The following is a 19,354-nucleotide window of genomic DNA, read 5'->3' on the forward strand; positions in this document are numbered from 1 at the left end:
AACAGACCCAATGTCAGTAAGAGATGACCCTGGAACAAACGGTCTGAAGTCCCAGAAAGCTGATCTTTTTCCAAAAGTGACTAATGTGAGGCAAATGGAAAATATGGTTCTGAAAATATTGTCTGGTCCAGCTGTGTGCATCTGATTAAAAACATCAATTGCTAGAGTTCTAGTCCAAGTAAACTATGACACATTTTGATTAAACAAAACCAGGAAACTTACAATGTTTAGGATGCGTTTAATTGTGTCAGCATCTATTATCTCATATACTGATACTTTTGGTATCCATTTAAAGGAACTCCAATGTACAGACAATACATACTCTAACTTTTATCCCGAATTGCTTTTGTTTCCTTGCATCCAAGATGGAAATTCTTGTCCCCTCTGGCAATCCTTCTGAAGATCACATACAGCTGGTTTTCCAGTAAGTCAGCTGCTTTTCTCCAGCTGGCCTCTGTGCAACTGGATAGGTTTTTTCAGGCCTTGTATAGGTCTGTCTGGAGTGTTTTCACTGTAGTCAGTACTCTACCTAATAATGGGAAATTTTTTTAAAGTGTGTAACAGAGTATAAAATCTGAGGAAATCTGAGAGCTCAGAAGAGAAAAACTCAAGATGAGAAAAATCATGTCATTTCAAACAAAGAACATCATCACCAGAATAGCTTAATCCAAAGAAATTCCCATCAGAATCAGCATGGTTGTATGATTTTGGAAAGAGCTGAAAATGCTTCCTAGCACCATTCTTCTTAGGGCTTAGAATATCTATGAATCTAATTTTAGTATCTTAAATAAACAAACAAACAAAAAAACCATCTCAGTTCAACAGCTGAAAAGCAAATGTAACTCTTAAGGTGTATGCTCCATTTACGTATCAATAATTATAATCATCTGCTTCGAATAATGAATTTAGGAATTACAGCCAAACTCTAGTGGCCATAGCAAATGGTGGCAAGAATTACTTCAGAGGAGATATGGCACTTCTTTTGAAAGTAACATAAAGTGGAATGTTAAAAGTACATTTTCAGGATGTTGGACTGCTTGAACTACTCTGACCTGTTGAAATTTGGGCAGGTGGCTTGACAGGGAATTCTGCATAGCATGCAAGAATGCTTTCTAGTTACATTGTAATGTGGCACGATAAAAATTTGGATTTAAGAACTGGTTTTCAGGAAATTCAATCTCCAATGAGCAGCTTGGGACACAGGGCAGAAGGGTACAGGAACTGTATGAGATGATGTATGTTAATACCCATGGTGTGTTTTTTTTAGACAGAAGCAGTTCCTGGATTCAGGATGAAGTGATTTCACAATGCTTCTAAGGAAACAAGAGGAGCTACTTCAGTACAGCAGCCCTTGCTTCTGTTCCAGTTTGTCTGGGGAAAGGGTGAGCCAGTCCCTTACACACAGTGCAGGGGAACATCCTCCGCTCTGCCAGAGGATGGCAAAATTAAAATTGCCTCAGACTGAATCCATCTGTCACCACAGCATGTTTTGCCCTCTCTGTAGCAATGTGGTGATAACAGTTCCTGATCCCTCTGGCATATCGCCCTAAGGCATACAAGGAGATTAACCTAAATTTAGCATGATATTGTTCAAAAAATAACCCCATCTCTCAATTCTTTTTCCCTAACTAAGCAGTGCCATTCTGGTGAGTGGAGACGGTAGGAAAGGGAAATGCCTTTTTTGCAGGATAGAGGCCTCTTAATTGCAGGATACCATCCATCTTCTCAGGATGCATCTGACACTGAATTTCCTCCAGAGGCTTGTGAAAAAGAAATATTTTATCAAACATCCTGAATTTCACTGCTGTTTGGGTCTAATTATGTCATTTGCTAGTCAGGAGGATTCTGAGATACTTTAATATGCTAAGATACTATGAAGTTCTTTGAAGGTCTTTTTGTAAATTATTTTGTAATTATGCATAAATCCAGTCTGAAGCAGATGCATACAGATAAAGCAGTGAAGGTTGATTAAAGGTATGTAGGTCATTGGAGTGAAATCCAAGATTTGTGTTGGTGTATGTTCTTATTGCCTCTACAGGATGAAACCTTGATAATTTCTACATGATTTAACACAAAAAAAAATGTTGTGTCTTGTCCAAGGATATGTGTTAAATCTATTTTTTTCTGTTGTAAATCTAATTACAATCTAAATTGTATAAAGTCTTATTGTGTATAATAGTCGCTGCTTCCTCCAAACTATTTGTGACATGCATCATAGCAGCCATCAAGGGCTAGCTTTTCCAAGATTTCTATGCTCTGAGTCCAAGATTCTTCTGAAAAATTTCTCATTTAATGCCTGCATATAAACTGAGCTTGTGTTTGTTCGGAGATTTTATACTGTGCTGTAAAAAGTAGTCAGATATTCCACACATGCAACTTATACAGAGCCAGTTCTGGGTTTACTTGTGTTTACTGGGTCATTTTCTTCAGCAGGTCTGTCTGTAGGGGTGAGAGTACAAGGAACTTAGAGAAAAAATAGTGGGCAACCAACATTGTTTTGAGGATGAAGTTCAGCACTAGCACGGGTATGGGGCACCAGCCCTGTGCATTTGCCTTGCTCCAGTATAGGCTGCTTCTCAGAGACACCCTCTTGTCGCTGTGTTTTTCAAGCTCTTCCTGAAGCTCTTATCTCATGGTCCTTATTTATGGTTATTGCATCAGGACAGCGTGAATAGGCCCTGTTTGCTGATGGGTGGAGGACCGGTTTGGCAGAAGAGTGGCTCATTAAAACACGCACGCACAAACAGAGCGCAGCCATGTCTGGGGAGATGTGTAAATACTGAGCAGCAGAGGGATTAAACACCTGCTGACCCGTCAGGTTTAAAGAGCTGGGAGAAGGAAGTTGCCTATAATCCAGAGCAAAGCACGTGATGAAATAGCAGCAAACTCATGGTTTAGGAATCCCTGAGTGGATACAGGCTGCAGTGATGAATCACTGAGTGTTTTTCTGGGTGTGAGCCCTCAGGTGAGGAGATGCTGGCCACACTGGAAGTGACCTCAACAACAAGCTTGCTGGCACAGATCAGGGGCTGTTCTAAAGCAGAAAGGCAGTGGGCCAGCAACACGGAGCACACAGCTAGAGTTTAATTGTAAGGTTAGGATTAAATAATGATTTGTGAAGATTTAAGGGCACAACTTCATTACATGTCTGAGGCAGATAGGTGCTGTTAGCATCTAACTCAACAAATGATAATTATACATGCTACCTTCAAAAGAAAAGTAATCTGAACTGCAGTGAAATGAAGTTATAAAGGCAGCAGTGACTGGAAAAAAAATGTGAGGCTTTTCTCTCTTCTTTATCACTGCAAAGCGCTGATGGGGAGACATTCAGATTTTGGCTTTGGAGACTCGTGATCAAATGTAATGTTGTTGTAGACCCATCAAAATCAATGAAAATACCTTAAGCATGGATTCAGTCATATTTCTGTGAGCAGAAAATGGTACATCCATCTTAAAATACAGTATTTGAGCAAAATGCTTAAGTAATCTTAACACACTCAAGATTTTTAAAGTGCATATGAAGTTTTGACCAGGTAAGTTTGAGTAGCTGGGTGTACATACTCAATGGCTCTCTGTGATATTTCTGGGATATTCTGTAAAATAGGTTATCTTGTCATGCTGTAAGTACCTTCAAAAATAAGTTATCAAAAAAGCAAAGAAGTAGAGACAAGCTAGGGCAGCAAGCCCAACTACCTGTCCCTGCATAAACAATGCTCCTGTGCTCCAGGAGAACAGACAGACAGACACTGCTGTAATTGTAGTGAGGGCCGGCACCTTGCAGGCATCAACATTTCTGGAAATGAGGGTTTGGATGTCACGAGTTTGCATGACCTCATTGCTCACAGAAGTTTCTTGTCTGGGCAGAACTGCTGTTGCTGCAGCAAGCCAGCTCTCCCCCCGGCGAGGACTGGCCGAGGAGGGCAATGAGGGGGAACTGCATTGAAACTTGACAAATCACTGCTGCTACTCGTTGCTTTAGGAACTGTAAGAGAAGTCAGGAAATATAAGACATATTCCTCTTCACCTTCCTGATTGCCATGTAGGAGAATACATGGACATTAACAACCCAATTCTGCAGCCTTCTCCTAATCTGGTGGGTTTAAGGGGCAATCAATTTAAATTTCATAAAAGCACAGCTCAGCCTGTTGGCAGGCAACAGCTGATGCTCATTGTACTGAGTCACGCTCCCATCCACGAAAAGAGGTTAATCTGTCTGCCCAGCCACAGCTCTGACTTGTGGCTCAACATAAGTCTTGATCCAAAGCTTGTCCATGGTAAGTAAAGGGGTGTCTGTCAGCTTTGGTGAGACTAAAACTCTGTGAGGATTCCCAGTATCGAGATAAATCTGTGCAAGGGCTCTTAGGCAACAAAAAGGAATGTATAATGTCCAGTTTTAAGAAGCAACATGAAGAGTGTAGACTTGAGCAGAGTGTGGTGTTTGAGCAGTGTCAGTGCCAGTAGATTGCTGAATGGAGTTAGTTCAGGAACTCCTTTGCTCACCAGGCTGTAAAGTTTCCATAAAAAAAAAAAAAAAGCAGCGAACACGTCAGCTTTATTTATGCTGCTGCTATGAAGAGCTGAAAAATAAGAAAGGGAGGAAAAAGAAGCTGTTTAAAATTTCCTGAAATTTGTGACAGTGCAAAAAATTTTATTTTGTCTTGATTTGCTATTTAAGTGCTAAAGGAAATTTCCTATAGTCAAAAATGCTCTCTGCTTTTATAAATCCAAATGTACACATTCCATCAGCTGAGGCAAAGCCAACAGGGTTTGGAACGTGGCAGAAAGTTTTACTAATGAATGATTAGCATTTATCTCACAAATAATATTGCTTTGTTTCAGTCTGGCATAGGACAAAAAAAGTATCTGAGTTTTAAAAGCTTTCTCAATAAATCATTACCATAAACTTAAAAACACCCATTGCACTTGAGAACAGGGAAAATGGAAATTAGCATGCTGTGCTGACTCTGCCCTCCTGTAATTCTCCCTCTTAGAGATGTCTCGGATAAAAAGCTGCTGCCTTTCATGCCAGCACCTGCTCCAGTATTTTAAGTGTCAAGAGAGGAGCAGATCTGGTCTGGGGGCATCATCTTTTGGGGGGGAAAATTATCTGCCATGAGTCCAAAGAAATGGCTGGAAGGGTGGAGCTGATAGAGGCCACTTAGTGAGATAGCTACAGCTTGGTGGCTAAACCTCTCTCTAATCTGTTAGCACTTCGAATTTAAATATGGTCACTTTTACAGTATTTTCCTCCCACCTACAAGTTCCACAGTCCCTGAGAATATGAAGTCCTACAGAAACTTTTTCTTTGGGAAATATATTAATCCAGTAATATAATAAAATATCACATGATTAATACTGTGCATTAGGCTTTGTTTACTTCACAGACTTGATTAATGAGGTCAAAAGCAAGAACTTTTATTCAGAGATAGAGTCCATCCACCTACATTTTAATTACCTGAAAAACAGACATGCCATTTCTCTTCTCCTTGTCTATTGACCTCTGCCCCTAAAAGTCTTGCTCTGGCTATAGGATGGCACAGAACAGTTTGTGGGAACTCCTCCACCCAATAAAACCACTAATGTCACCAAAAGGGCATTATTGTGAACTAAATTTTTTGCTCCCTACACAGGGTCTATACTTCTAGGCCATGCTTGTCCACAGGTCCCTTTTTCCTTCTTTTGTATCCATGTGTTACCACTTGCAATTTGATTTTACTGTAGCAGATAACTTCCTACTTTAATAGCATTGAACTTTTGCCTATTTGATCAGCAGAGGCACTGGAATCAGGGGAATTCTGCCAGCTCTTCCACATACTTCCCATGCTGCCTTGTGTGCCAGGCACTTGAGCTGGGTAGTATCATCCTTACTCATGGTGATATCCATGGGAAACTCATGAGCAGTCCCACTGAGTGCTCTGGCTACAACACAGTGAGTGAGCAATCACCAACCTGAGCAATGGTTACAAAATCTTGTACATAACTTCTAGGCACCTGGGTTAACTACTAGGAAAAATTATTATTTCATTTTCTTAATGAGCGGTGCAAGCTAAAATACCTTAGCTTGAGAAGAAAGATACTGCAAAAGGGTAGTGGAATGACAGAACAAACCTATTAAGCTCCCCATCCTATGTTGTGATATTCAGTAGCTTTGATAATGCTGTCTCTGAAATCCCAAACAGGAGACTTCCTCCCAGGTGTGAAATATTCTGGGTCAAAGCCCAATTACTGTCTCTGAGCTCTGCTCCCACCTGGCCTCCTGCAGAACTTCTCTCTCAGAACAAGCATAATGATCATATTTAAATATTTAATCTTCTTTGAAATATATTACTAAAAAACTTGACCAAAATCCATTCAGAAAATATCTGTTTCTGACATAAATTACGAGTTTTCCTGATAGGGGTTTGTTTGTTTGTTTGTTTCGCTTTGACAGAAAAAAATTTCCATGTTGTCTCTGCCAGATGAGGAAAACAGGTCATGTTATAAAAGTGGGTAACATGATGTTTGCACCCCCACCCCCAAACAAACCAATGATAAATGCTACTTGAAGCAGGTTTAACATATCTAAGAGATTAGGATCAGCCTTTGTCTCTAGCCTAGATAGCTTGCTTTTAAATGTGACCTCCTTTCCTTGCCTAGACAGATGCTCTTTGTCTGCTGGGACCACTCCCCGTAAAGCCATCCTGACAGCTACTTCGCTTCCCAGTCTCTCCCGAAGGGCCAAGGCTCTTCCAAGTGGTTTCCTCCTACTGAAAAGACTATAATTAGCTGCTTCCTCCATTTTCCTCTGTTTAAATTTTGCGTTATACGGCCTTTCTTCCTATCTTCTGAAGCCTCATCCCCCATCCTGTCCTGCTCTTGGACACATGTAAAAGGAAATGCTATGCTATGGGAGTGTAAGCACATTGTTTAATAAAGGCAAAATACAAAGTTTTATAGTAAAGAATCGACATTTTCTTCCTTTCCCATTGGGCTGTGGCTTATCTGTAACCCAAAATAGATACTACCTCCTTCTTTCTGAACCATGACTTCCTCCACATTGATGCTAAATATTGTTATTACCCTGTTTATCTCAGTAGCCCAAATATTAAAATTTCCTTTATTGCTCTGGTATACTTTCCCCTATATATAAGCAGCTGCATAATAAGCTTTCCTGTCCGTTTTTATCATTGGAATAGCTTTTGAAAATGTAAATCCAGCAACAGTACTCAGATTCCAAAACTTTAGCTAAGAATGTATTTTGAAAGAATGTTATGAGGAAATTCTTGGTTTATAAAGAATTTGAAGCTGAGAAGTCTCCAAAATCTTACAAGCAGAGAGTTTTCTTACAAAAAAAAAGGCAGATTTCACAGTTCATTTAACAGAATTTAGTGTCGATGTTTTTAAACTTTTCCCAAAGAAATCCCCAAAACAAAGAAAAAAACTAACCCCCAAAACCTCAGAATCTTAGCATCTTCTAAAAATTGGCTCTGCAAATTTAAGGAACTTGTCTTAGTTAAAATAAATTATGTGTCAGCTTTTCAGATTTTTCCTACTCAATTATGCAGGCTCTCAAAGCTCAGATCACCAAAGAAATGACTGAAAAGCTATTTTGAGTTATTTCATGTGGTAGTTTATTCAAGCCAAGCTTTGTAATAAAAATGTGACAATTAGCATTCCTTTGTAATTTAATACAAATTTATTCCTTTCTAATTTATTATAAATTTATTCCTTTTAAATTTATTTCAAAGGAGGATAACTTTACAAAATAATTTTCTAGCTTTTTGCATAGGCTTTGGCAAGTACACTCTTATCTACTGAACTATATGTGTTTGAAAATATATATACAGTACTTCAAACAGCAGCTCTGAATTATTGTGGAAGCACAGCTATGTATTTCTTTTTGGCTTTCTAACCTAGGACATTTTGTAGGACACATATTCACTTTGCCAGTTGAAGTTTTTGTGTCAGTCTCAGTCTTGAGAAGCCCTAAATTCTGTTGTTCATTCCATACTTCGTTCCTGTCAGTTGTATCTACCTGCTCATAAATCTAAAGCCTAAGTTGCTGAATCCAGAATCTCCACCCAGTCCAAAAGGCTTCTGCGTGTCTTTGCACACAGTAACTTTCCAGATAATTACCCTACCAAACCTATAGAATAAGCACCCAGTTAAGTTTTGTGTTTCAAACTACTCAGATGACATACTAGACAAATCTCACTTATTCCTTCACCGCTAATCATAAACTCTGATTCCACCTCTTCAGCTAAGGTCTCCATTGGTTAGTATCATCTGGAGGAATTTCTCACAGTCAAAATGCAGTAGGTCGAACAAGGAAACATCTAAGATGTGAGTAGTTTCACCCAAACTCTTGCAAAACTCTAAGACTACTCAAGAAGTCTATCCTCTCCTTGTCTAAACTTGAGCTTATTGCTGGGTTTTCCTGGTGAGGATCTCTGCTATTGCAGGTTGTGTACGCTGGTATAAGCCAGTAAAGTAGGTGTATTCCCTAGGAAATCCAGCATGCCTGGGGATGTTCCCAAGCCAAAAAGGAGCCAGAGAAAAACTTAATAGTTTACCAATGTCAGTGACTGCCTTTACCCTACCAATACAAACAGTCACAGAAGACTGGCAAACCTCAGGAGTACGGGAGGCACTTGGTTCTGCTGTGTTGGCATTAGCACAGGTATCTTCTGCACAGATGGATGTTCAGAGCAGCAGCAGTGTGCCACTCCCAGAGATTTTGTGACCATGTGGTATCAGAAAGGAGGATCAGTACCTGTCGCTGGGAGCACTTATGCTGAAGTTATGGGGAGCCCCACGAGCTGTTCTGCCATGAGGACTACACACTAAAGCAAGTGGCTCTCATCTTGCTTGACAAATGAGATGCTCATTTGATTTAAACAGAAATACACTGTGACATCCTGTATCAGTGGAGGCCATTTTCTGCTTGAGAGAAAGAATGGCCAAATAATGATACAAGAACAGAAAGCTGTCAAAGAAAAGCTATTACACATTCAGCTTTTATTTAAAATGACCTCTGGCCCCTAGAACAGCCAGGGCACTTCCCCACACGCTTCTGCCACTGGTGGCAGAGAATGAGCCTTAGAGAGAGCAAAGTACAACAGCAGCAGTGGCAGCATCATCCGTGCCAGGCCCCAGCTCTCTGCTGATTCAGGTTGTCACTGAGCCAACAGAGACTTTCATTGCACAGCAATTCATGTACCAATGCTTCAAAACAAGACTGCAGCCCCTTTCCTCATTTGACTGGCTCACTGAAAGCCCACAGCAAAATCTGCTGGTTTAACTTCTCCTACGAATGGTAACATTCTAATTATTTTGACATTGTGAAATCTGGACTTTGCTAAGCAGGTAGAAGAAATAATAAATGCTATTAGGTTACTCTGAACTGTCTGTTGGCATTCGTGTCCCAGAAGCCAACTAGTTGGAATAACAGCTATCAGGCTCAGTTATACTGGAAAGACACTTGAAGCAAAAACTGCCAGTTAATGGGGATACCTGAAGGAGGGATGGTGTCAGAGGAACTCAGTAGAAAACAACCTGAAATGTCCCTTCTCACATGCTCTGTAATTAAACATAAGAGGAGTCGAGATTTTCCTTCAGAAAAAAAACACTCTTAAGGGAGACTCAACATCTTACATTAAAAAAAAAAAAAAAAGAGAGAAAATTACTCAGAAAACAAAATTGAAGGCTGTAACACAGCCAGAGGCATTTGGCTGCGGACAGTGAGCCAGCAGCAATTGCTGCAGGGGACACCACTGTAGATTTGGCTGCAGAGATCTTTCCAGGCACTCAGCCCACATGAATGGAATAATGGCATCTACATGGCTGAGAGATAGCCCTGCTGGATCAGATCAGGATATTCTGATGGCTGAGTAAAAGGAACAGTCCTTTTTGTTTAAAAAGAGCATATCTGGCTGTCTCATTGGGCGTAGGACACACGTGAATATTGCCTGTGTCAGGGAACACTTCTTAGCTCCAGGTGAACGGCCTTTTTGCAGAAGTTCCACCTTGCCTGTCCCCATCCTTCCCCAAATCATGTGACTGAGAGGCTGGAAAGTTTAAGTCTTTAAGTCATCTGTCCTTGAGGAGAAGTCTGCAGTTAGAACTGCTTTTGTGCCAGAAAGCTGCTGAGCAGCTGTAGCCTGAGGGGAAAAAAAAAACCAAAACCAGCCAACAAATGGCTGTTGCCAGCTGGGGTCAAAGCAGAAGCTCAGCGGGGTTTGTTTGGGGATTGCTAGGGAAAACAATGAAGAGGTTAGCAGTGACAGAAGTGGCCTCTTCAAAAGTGAGTTTCTGTGGACTGGGAAAAACTTCTTGGCAGGTCGGGAACCACCTGTAGGGACCAGGATGAGGTAAGGCCTGGATTTTTATCAGTGTTGCAGCTGCCTCCTTGATGGTGGTCTGCAGTGCCCAGGGCTCACTTCTCTGCAGAGACACTGTGGGCCTGCTAAGGTGCTAGAAAATCTTCACTTTCATTGCCATGAAAAATTCCAGGGGAAAGTAATCTCTGGATCTGATATGGAATTAAATCTTTGAATTTGCCTTGCAAGGCAAAAAAGGAGATGGTGAGGAAACCTGACAGACAGGTCAATTATTTAGAAATGTGGGGAAAATGTCCAGTGTGGGTACAGTCCTTCATAGGGAAGGCTGTGATTGCAGACTGGATGGCCAGAGGCTGCCACCAGTCCCATCTCACACAGATGCAAGGTGAATCCTGCATTGTTTATGGTGGAAAACAAAGCTTGGAAATAGAAGATTCACAAAAGACAACTAAAAATATTTGGTTTCATGACTCACTGCAGTGCTTAAGGGGTTTTATGGTTGTTTGGGTTTTTTTAAATGTCATATTGCAGTCACATTTCCTCTACCATTTGTTATCATAACTTTAAGGAGTCTCTTTTCAATTTAATTTAATTTTGTGACATTGTCTGTAGCAGAAATTTTTTATTCTTCTAAACACCTTGGACTGGTGTAGCAATGACAGGAAACACCAGCAACTCCTAATAAAGAACACCTTTTGGGTAAACACATCACCAGAGACAAACTGAATGATGTGATCTGCTGAAAAAACTCACAGGTTGTGTTCAAGAAAACAAGAAAAGGTACTTCATCATATATGTCCTCAGCATCTCTTAGGTAAGCTCACTGCAGTAATTTCTAAATGTCAGCTGTTACTTTGATAGCATAGTGCTTTTTTATTTGTTCAGTGACTGTTTCTGATGTCAAGAGCAGCTGTGTTCAGTCTTCTTTATTTAAAAACAAATAGAGTAGGGCTTAGCATCTGAAAAAATTGGCTTTGTGTGACTAGCCACAAACAGGACACATGACTGAGTAGTGCTGTGTTTGCTGTGTTCCTCTTCAGTTTGAACAGTTTGAACAAGCAAACTTAAAGGGGAACTCTCTTCTCATCAAAGCAAGCTCCAAATTTTACCCTCTATAAAAAAAAAAAAAAAAAAAAAAAAAAAAAAAAAAAAAAAAAAAAAAGAATATCCGTACTCTGGAAAAGGGAGAAGCAGAATTTGCTCCTCTCTGTCTTCTCTCTTTAACCTCAGTGTAAGAGTCAGATTTCCAGGAAATATTTGTAGGGTTTTTGACATCTGCCTTTCCTGGGTGTCTAGAGCTATCCCTAGGGCTGCTTCTGATAACTAGAAAAAAAGAAGTGCCAGCTAGTATGAACATCTCACATGCAGAAAGAAGTGAAGCACTAAAATCCCTAAGGTATCATTTTTATTTTAGCACTGGTACTAAATTAAATGCTTGAGTAGACTCATTGGTTTTGCTAGTAATACTGGATTTTTAAAAGAGGTTAGAATACTTAATTCTATAAAGTATCTTGGAACTGCCAACTATTTAATACTCCTACTAATCAATTATCTTGTACCCTGCAACCAAAGAAAAATGCTTTTCTTCAAAACCTGAGGCTGTGTTACAAAAAACCCCATAGATACTTGAAATTTTCTGACCTGCCCACAGTCACATAATTTGCTTAGCAGCAATGCAAGATATGCAGCATACAAAGCCTCTTTTGTAGCCATCATCTAGCCATAAGCTTTCCTTTTTCTTCTCTTGTGCATTATTATCTCTGTTCTGGGATAGCATGATCTTTATTGGCTACAATGTGCAGAAACAAATGATAAGGGTCTAAGGGACCTTAAGATTCCAAGATCCTCTCTCAAGACAGAATAAACTTATAAGAGGTCTACATCTAGTTATAATACAATGCAATTCATGAAAGCTTCTACTTGCTCCCTTTATTTTATCCCCTCTTGGGCTTGTCTGGGCTAGAAGACAGATTATGCCCTGGAGATCTAACATGGGTTGACACAAGTGAGAAATATATAAGCACTAGAAAGAAGCTTCATAGCTTTTCCTCTAGCTGCAGGACACCCTAACCCTACTAGAGAGAACAGCTAGTGGAAATTAATACTGCTCTGCATTTGCTTTGAAGCATTTCTCATCACCTTGACCTTAAAGTGATCATTAAAGGTGGGTTTATGAAATGCAGGGAGACCTGCTGATCAGCAGGTTCTTCCCGTGAAATAATTTCACTGACAATTATTTCTAATGGGATAAATGGCTCAAAATAATATTTGTGGGTTAAAGGATGCTGAAGCCTGATTTAGTCTTTTTTGGTGATCTCATAATACGAATGCTACAGGACTGAATTCCTTGTGTATGGAAACACAGCCAACAAGAGACCCTGAAATGCCCAAAATTTCCATGATGAAAACAGAAAAAAAGTGACAGAGTACTAAACTGTTAGAAATGGAAAATCTATAAACTATTTGAAAAGTCAGACTTGTATTGCCCCAAAACATCTGTCTGTGTCATGGGGAAAAATGGTAAGTGAATGCTGTGCACGCTGGGAAGCAAAGAGTAAACCAGGGATACAATACATTTGAAATCCATGCTGGTCAGCTGAAATGATAATTCTTGTTTTTATAAAGAGAGCACACAAATTTGTTTCTTTACATTTAAAAGCATATACTTGTGACAGAGCATTAATCCACAGGGTCTGCAGCTTTGCTTGCTCGCTGTCACAATGCAGAGCAAAGCATGCCTTACAAAGGTTTGATACTGACTGTCCTTTGAATTTAAATATAAATGCCCATAGGTATATGCCCACAGATTTGGCACTACTTTCATTAAGCTGCCTCAAAAAACTGCAGCCTGGTGCTACACTGGCAGGCTCATAGTGTGCCACTGCTACCCTCCAAAGAAACTCAGAGACCAGTACAGAAGGGCTCAGGCCACATTTGTCCTTCTGTAGCCTGCTGTAGCTTTCTTCTCAGTGAGCTACTCAGTGAGGACAAACAGCTGGACCTTCATCTAAACATGTAAGCAGAGAATAATCCTTTACATCTTTAGCACAATCAGCTATCTTGTGTGTTGGAAGACAATCTGCGTGCCATGTTAAGAAGCAAAAGCTTATTAAAGTTGACCTCATCATTTATATACTTGTACATTTAAGTGAATACGTAGTGGATCACATTCCTGTTGCTTTGCTTGTTGAAACTGCAGTCCCCTGAGATGCGAGGGCACAGCAGCTGGCACAGCCCTTCCACTACGACAGGAAAAATGGAAATAAGCCACAGGCAGACAGCACTCCAGATGGAAAGGGTCAGCAGTGGTAAGAATCAATAATGCTAATGGTATGTCACTTTTACTAAAGCTAGCAAGAAGAAAGTGGAAACATCCCTTTTCAAATATACTTTTTAATAAACTGTATTCTATTTTTCAGGAAAGCTGAGTTCGAAACCTATTGATCCCAGCAGCCCTTGCATTGAAACACAAATGAACATAGAGTATGAACAAAAGATCTAAACCATCTAAAGTGCATGACATGTATGCAGGTACAAGTATCCCATCTCAGATGTAAGCATCTATAATACCAAACAGTGTACAGCTCAGAAGGGAATGCAAAAAAGTAAGAATTTTATTAGTGTTAGGTGTTTTAAGAAGCACCTTGCACAAGAAAGCATGATTTTTTGTATAATTTCTTTCTAAGCTTATACTGCTAAAAATTACTTACATCTATCACTGATTATTCTGCTGAAAAGTGAGAAAAAGAATACCAGAATTGTTCAAAACATTGGTTACAGTTAAGGGGAAAAGGGAGAAAAAACCTGCTCCCCCACTATTATCTAAAGAAAGAATAGATCATCATGACCAAGCAAACTCCAAACTGTTGCAGCCATGGTGCTCATCCATAAGGATTAGCACTAGGTATTTAATCCATACATCTCCCTCTCCCTTGAATGTGATCAAAGCTGCACCAAAACATGACCTTTGCAATCAACTTCACAAAAGAAAAAGAAAAGAAAAAGAAAGAAAGTGCTTTCAAAAGATTGACCATGGTCTGAAAGTGCATTGCAACAACATCTTGTCTCTGAAACACCCACCCTTTCTTTCTCTCTCCTTTTTTTTTTCTTTTTTTTTTTTTTTTTTTTGAGTAGCTGAGTAGCTTTTTCACATCTTCTGAGAAAGAAGCTGTTTTTATGGATTTTTAAGAGAAAATTGAATCTGGGGAGTCCACCATGATTTCAAACTGTTAGCTTCACAAAGATGTGTTGAAAACACCCCAACACTCTGAAAGTAAAGAATTTGGCATAGTGCGGCATTGCACTTTTCCCACAGTGTAAAGAAGACAGCATATTTATACACAGCACAAAACCAGTCTTGGCTGTATGTTTATTAGAAATATAACTATATAAAAACAGAGCTTACCTTGAAAAGAGCCCACATTATATGCCACAGTTCAGATAATAATGGTATTGGATTATCAGCTCCAAGAAGATAAAATCTTTAATTCACAATCAAATGCATGAAGCACAGTTTTTCTCAGAACTGCTTATTCAGAGAGAAATTTAGAGACCAAAAACTCACAGGAATTTGGGTGCAATTTTGGGTGCAATTTTCTAAAGCAGCTTTTCCAGGAAAGTCTGGGCCTAAAATCCAACAGTATTTCAGGACTGGCTGCCTTACTGTTTTGATAGGAATCTTCCAGCACCAGGTGCAGAGTAAGATTAGAAAGTGTGTCTGTAATCTCCTGAGCATCATTTTAAACTGCCATGCATAGTTCTGGGTAAATGAGAGGTAAAATTGTGCTTTCCTGCAAATGCCGTATGAGTCAAGATTTCATGTACTTTGTGTCCAAAAGCTCCCAATGTTAAACAAAGGAAAATATTAGCTTTTTTTTCCTCAGAATACATTTGTTATATGTATTTTTCAGATACATTTGCAAGTGATGCCACTGGACATTGCTGAACACAGCAACGCACAAATAGGATTCAGCAGCTGCTCCCTTCCTGCTCTGTACAGATAACTAGGTTTCATGCATGTGGCAGCTTCTATCATTTTCTGTCCAAATCTGGGGGAGGGAAGGATACAGAAGATAGGAGGAAGCAATATTTTATATTGCTATCTAGCCAGCTTCTCAGAAACACTGAAGAAATGGTGTTAACACAATTCTGAAACTGCTGCTCAGCTGAGAGGAAGCATGACGCCCAAAGAACCTCTTGGGGAGAAGTGGGTGAAGGTGTGCAGATATGACTTCTGAAGATGAAGAATACAGTACTTCTCTTTTTTATTCATAAACCAAATAAATTTTATTTTGAGGCTTTGAAAATGTAAAAAAATCTACCCCTTCTTAAATCAAAAGGTGCGTATCAGGTGACTAAAGTAAACATGATAATTAAAAGGAATAAAAATAGTTGGAATGTTTTTGTAATTGCTCCATAGTCATTGTTAGGCTTTCCTGATTAATGCAGTTAGAAACCTTGAGCTAAAAGCATTTAGTGTGGAACTGATGTTATCGTGCACACCACATTGTTAGGCTTTCAACCAAGAAATAAATTAAATCACTCCTTACTTTATAAAACACCTTTGAAAATAAAGACCTAGGACAATACAATCTCTGTATGCCTTCTGCAAAGACTTCCCGAAACCATGTATTTGACAGCCTGCTCCATTTGCAAAGTTGTTGCCACTAGTGATAATTGTTGCTGAAAATGCCTCCAGAGCTGAGGTAAACGCCTCAGGGCCACCCAATCACCCAGGTACTGCTAGGGGCGCAGGCTCCCAGCAGGGACAAATCCAAGGTGCACCACCTCAAGGAGCTCCAGAGGACGGTAACTTATAAACACAAAACATAGTTCTTTCTCCAGATGGTTTTCGGTTTGAAGGTTATCTGAAGAACACTGTTTCTTTATCATTCCCCACCAAGTTTGCATAAGTCAGAACATACAAGGTCACTGACTTCCTTTGAGCTTGACGCTGCAGGCAGGCCTTGCTGAGCAGAGAACATATTCAGCAAATGTTCTCCATGTCCCTTCTCAGAGTCCATCTTTAACTTAAAAAATCTGCATAGCAGTGTTGGCAGGAGCTTTTCATTTGATGATGCTCTGCAGAAGATCACTTCTCTGTGAACTCTGAATTCCTGGGAATCACTGCAGACCAGCTAGCTGCAAAAATACACACCTAGTAGAAATCTGTAGAAAGAAGTTACTTATATGCTGGGTAAGAGATTTTCTTCTGTTACTGGTTGGTTTTTTCTGAGGTGGAGATATTTATTATAGCATACATTGGGACTTTAGTACAAAGTGAATAATTAGTCAACTGTGTTTGAAAGCTGATAAGCAGAGCACTACACTTCAAAACTACCAAATGCTTAGATATGTAAACAACCCCACTGAAGCCACTGAGATTTCTTTTATGTCTAATGCTAAGCAAACATCCAGTCCTAATTAACTAGGACACAGCTCAGTAGCAGAAAAGTAACTAATTTCAGAAGTCTGAGAAATTTTAGGTGGTTTCATTGGCAATTTGTGGGTATTTGGCTCTCTGTGTTAAGAAATAATAAAGCTTACTGCTAAGAAGGGATAGGTTTACTTGCAATCCAAAGTGATTCATAAGAATGTCTTAATTGAAACAAGAATTAACAGCAATTAATTGCAAATAGTGTTGGAAAAAATCCCATTTTTTTTTCTCAGAATATTCTCTCACACTGAGAGAAATGGTAATATTTTCTTTATCCCTCAAACTTGTCAAGTAAGCCATTTCAGGAGTACCTCACAGTGGAAAACTGTGGAGGCTTTAAGCACACAGAGAGGCTGAACAAATCGTGACTGTGCTCTTCATTCCTCAGATGGCAAGCAGAGCTCTGCTGAAGCACACTGGGTAGCAGCTGCACATTAAACTTCTCTGGCAGCTGTGCTGACCACAGGTAAAGAATGACACAGACTCAAGCTCATGCTAAAGCCACAAGTTTATTATATTTCACATAGCAAAGCAGCATCTGGAGAAAGGACAGAGGGTGCTTCACAATCGTATCAGCTGGGGATCCCTAAAGGACACAGTGCTGGGTCCCTGGGTTTCATACTTCTCCCCTTTTCATAAGATGTTCACTAAAGGGCTGGATCAAAACATGCCATGTTGGAAAGATTGTTGCTGAGAAAGTGGAAGAACAGGGTGTCTTAGTACAGAAATGAAGCCACCTTCAGGGAGTTTTGCTTGCAAGGTAGACGAGATGCCAGTCTATTGATGGACCACAAGGCAAAACTGATGTTAAGTACAATACTCTAGCTTAAAGGTGGTGACCTGCAATGTCACTTGTGAGCCACACAGAAAGGTTTCACTTCAGGTACTGCTGTTACACAGAGTAGGAAGTTGGAAATGTTGTATTGAATTGAATTCTGAAAAAGCTAAAAACAGAAGCAAAATTAGTTTGAAAACTTCTGAAGTTAACTAGTTCAATCATTCAAAAAGTGGTGGCAAATGAACAGCCAGCTTCCTCTTGTTTCTTCATCCTCACTTTCCATGGAAATTATATTACAGGTCCAACTAGGAAAATTTTTTCCAGTGTAAAAAACCCAACCCAACCTTTTAATAAAGCTTTCACTGAGAAACTATACCAATAGCAGAAAAAAAGCTTGTAATTCTATGGACAAGGAAATATAGATGTAGAGTTCTATGCAGTTTCCCTACAGCCTACCTGCCTCCTAGGGCTCTCCCTAGTGTCCCTGATGATTACACTGTGTATTTCCTTCTACAAAAAGGAAGTCTCCTGATTCCAGTCCAAGCACTATAAATATATCAACAAGAAGCTGCACTTTTTGTATGGTGCAGTACCTTGTGTGGTCACTGCCACCATAACCATATTTTCAAATTCCCTTTGCTTTAGCCTCCTATCTCATCTCTCCTGCAGGCTGGAAGTCAAGTGGGGCTGCAGGTAGTTTTTATGAGATGGTCATGGGGTGCCCAACAAGAACGCTACCGACCTTGAGCAGCTAGCTCCTTGGTGCCTTTATTGCTGCTAATAACTGCTGTACACCAAGGCTCGGCCGAAACAGGTCAGGGACAACGTATCCTGGCAGCCGTGGATGGAGCCTGGCCGAGGAAAAATTGCTTTCCTTGCTGTATGGGTGCTTTGAAATTTCCATTCAAAGGCACCCGAGGGGCACATAACGCCTTCCTGCGGGCTATCTCCCCCACGCGAGCGAGAAATTGAGGCCGAACTCTGACTACAAAGCAAAGCCCTTGAGGGCATGGGGGGGTGGGCGAGGTCCGTCCGCCCGCCCCCATCGCCCCCGGGGCTGGCCGGGGCGGCTCCCCCGGGGATCACCGCAGCGTAGCGGGTGCCTCCTTCCCCCGGGCCCTGCCGGAAAGGCTGCGGGCAAACAGCCCCGTCAGTGCCCCCGGGTGCCGAGCCGGCGGAAAGGGCAGCCGGGGCGGGGGCATCGCGGCGCGGCCACATCAGCTCCCGCCTGCCCAGCGCCGGCGCTTGGCTGCTGAGCCGCACAGCGGCCCCCAGGAGGCGGCGGCGGCGGCGGCCGGGGACGCTGAGGAGGAGCCGCCTGCGCGGCCCAGCGGCAGCGGCGGGCGGGCCGGACACACCGAGCGACCGAGCAGCCGCGGCGCGGAGAGAGAGAGTGAGACAGGGAGGGAGGGCAGAGCGGCAGCGCAGCCCGCGCCGGCAGCGCCATGGCCACCAAGGTGAGCAGCGCGCGGGGGTCGGGAGGCGGCGCCGGGGCGCCCTCTGCGCCAGCGGGCCCGGCCGGGCGGGCGGGGGTCCCGGGCGGACGGGCTGCGTGCCGGGGCTCCGAGGAGCCGGTCCCTCCCCGGAGCCTGCCGCCGGCCGCGGGAGGGACGGAGGGAGCGCCGCGCTCGGGCCTCGGCGCCGCTGCCCGGCCCCTGCTCGGGGCTCGGCGGAGCGGCGGCGACTCCGGGGCGGGGGAAAGTTGTTTTTCTGCTGTGTTTGTGCCCCTCCGTCCCCGCTCCTCGGCCGAACGACCGTAGGGTCGAAGAGCCGCCGGAGGCCGAGGGTGCTGCTCCTGCAGCCCGGGCGCCCCTTGCCCCG

The 19,354-nt window shown here is 41.7% G+C and overlaps 1 protein-coding gene and 1 long non-coding RNA gene across 4 annotated transcripts in view; both read left to right on the plus strand.

Annotated features, from left to right (window-relative positions):
- The first annotated feature begins 1,276 nt into the window (after nt 1-1,276).
- LOC119699919 lies at nt 1,277-15,795 on the plus strand. Of its 2 annotated transcripts, XR_005256597.1 has the most exons (4): nt 1,277-1,382; nt 13,519-13,627; nt 13,739-13,850; nt 15,230-15,795. It is a non-coding gene; the product is annotated as an uncharacterized LOC119699919 (long non-coding RNA). The 2 variants fall into 2 exon arrangements; XR_005256596.1 differs by lacking the exon at nt 1,277-1,382 and having other exon boundaries at nt 12,598-13,627.
- A 2,858-nt stretch (nt 15,796-18,653) lies between these two features.
- Nucleotides 18,654-19,354, plus strand: part of SNX9 (sorting nexin 9) — a 61,854-nt gene continuing 61,153 nt past the window's right edge. For both annotated transcript variants that reach the window (XM_038133214.1, XM_038133215.1), the window contains exon 1: nt 18,654-18,990. In XM_038133214.1, coding sequence (XP_037989142.1) covers nt 18,979-18,990 — 12 coding nt within the window. In that variant the 5' untranslated portion in view covers nt 18,654-18,978. The remainder of the gene's footprint in view (nt 18,991-19,354) is intronic.

The sequence above is a fragment of the Motacilla alba genome, chromosome 3 (genome assembly GCF_015832195.1).
Source record: "Motacilla alba alba isolate MOTALB_02 chromosome 3, Motacilla_alba_V1.0_pri, whole genome shotgun sequence".
NCBI classification, from domain to species: Eukaryota; Metazoa; Chordata; class Aves; order Passeriformes; family Motacillidae; genus Motacilla; species Motacilla alba.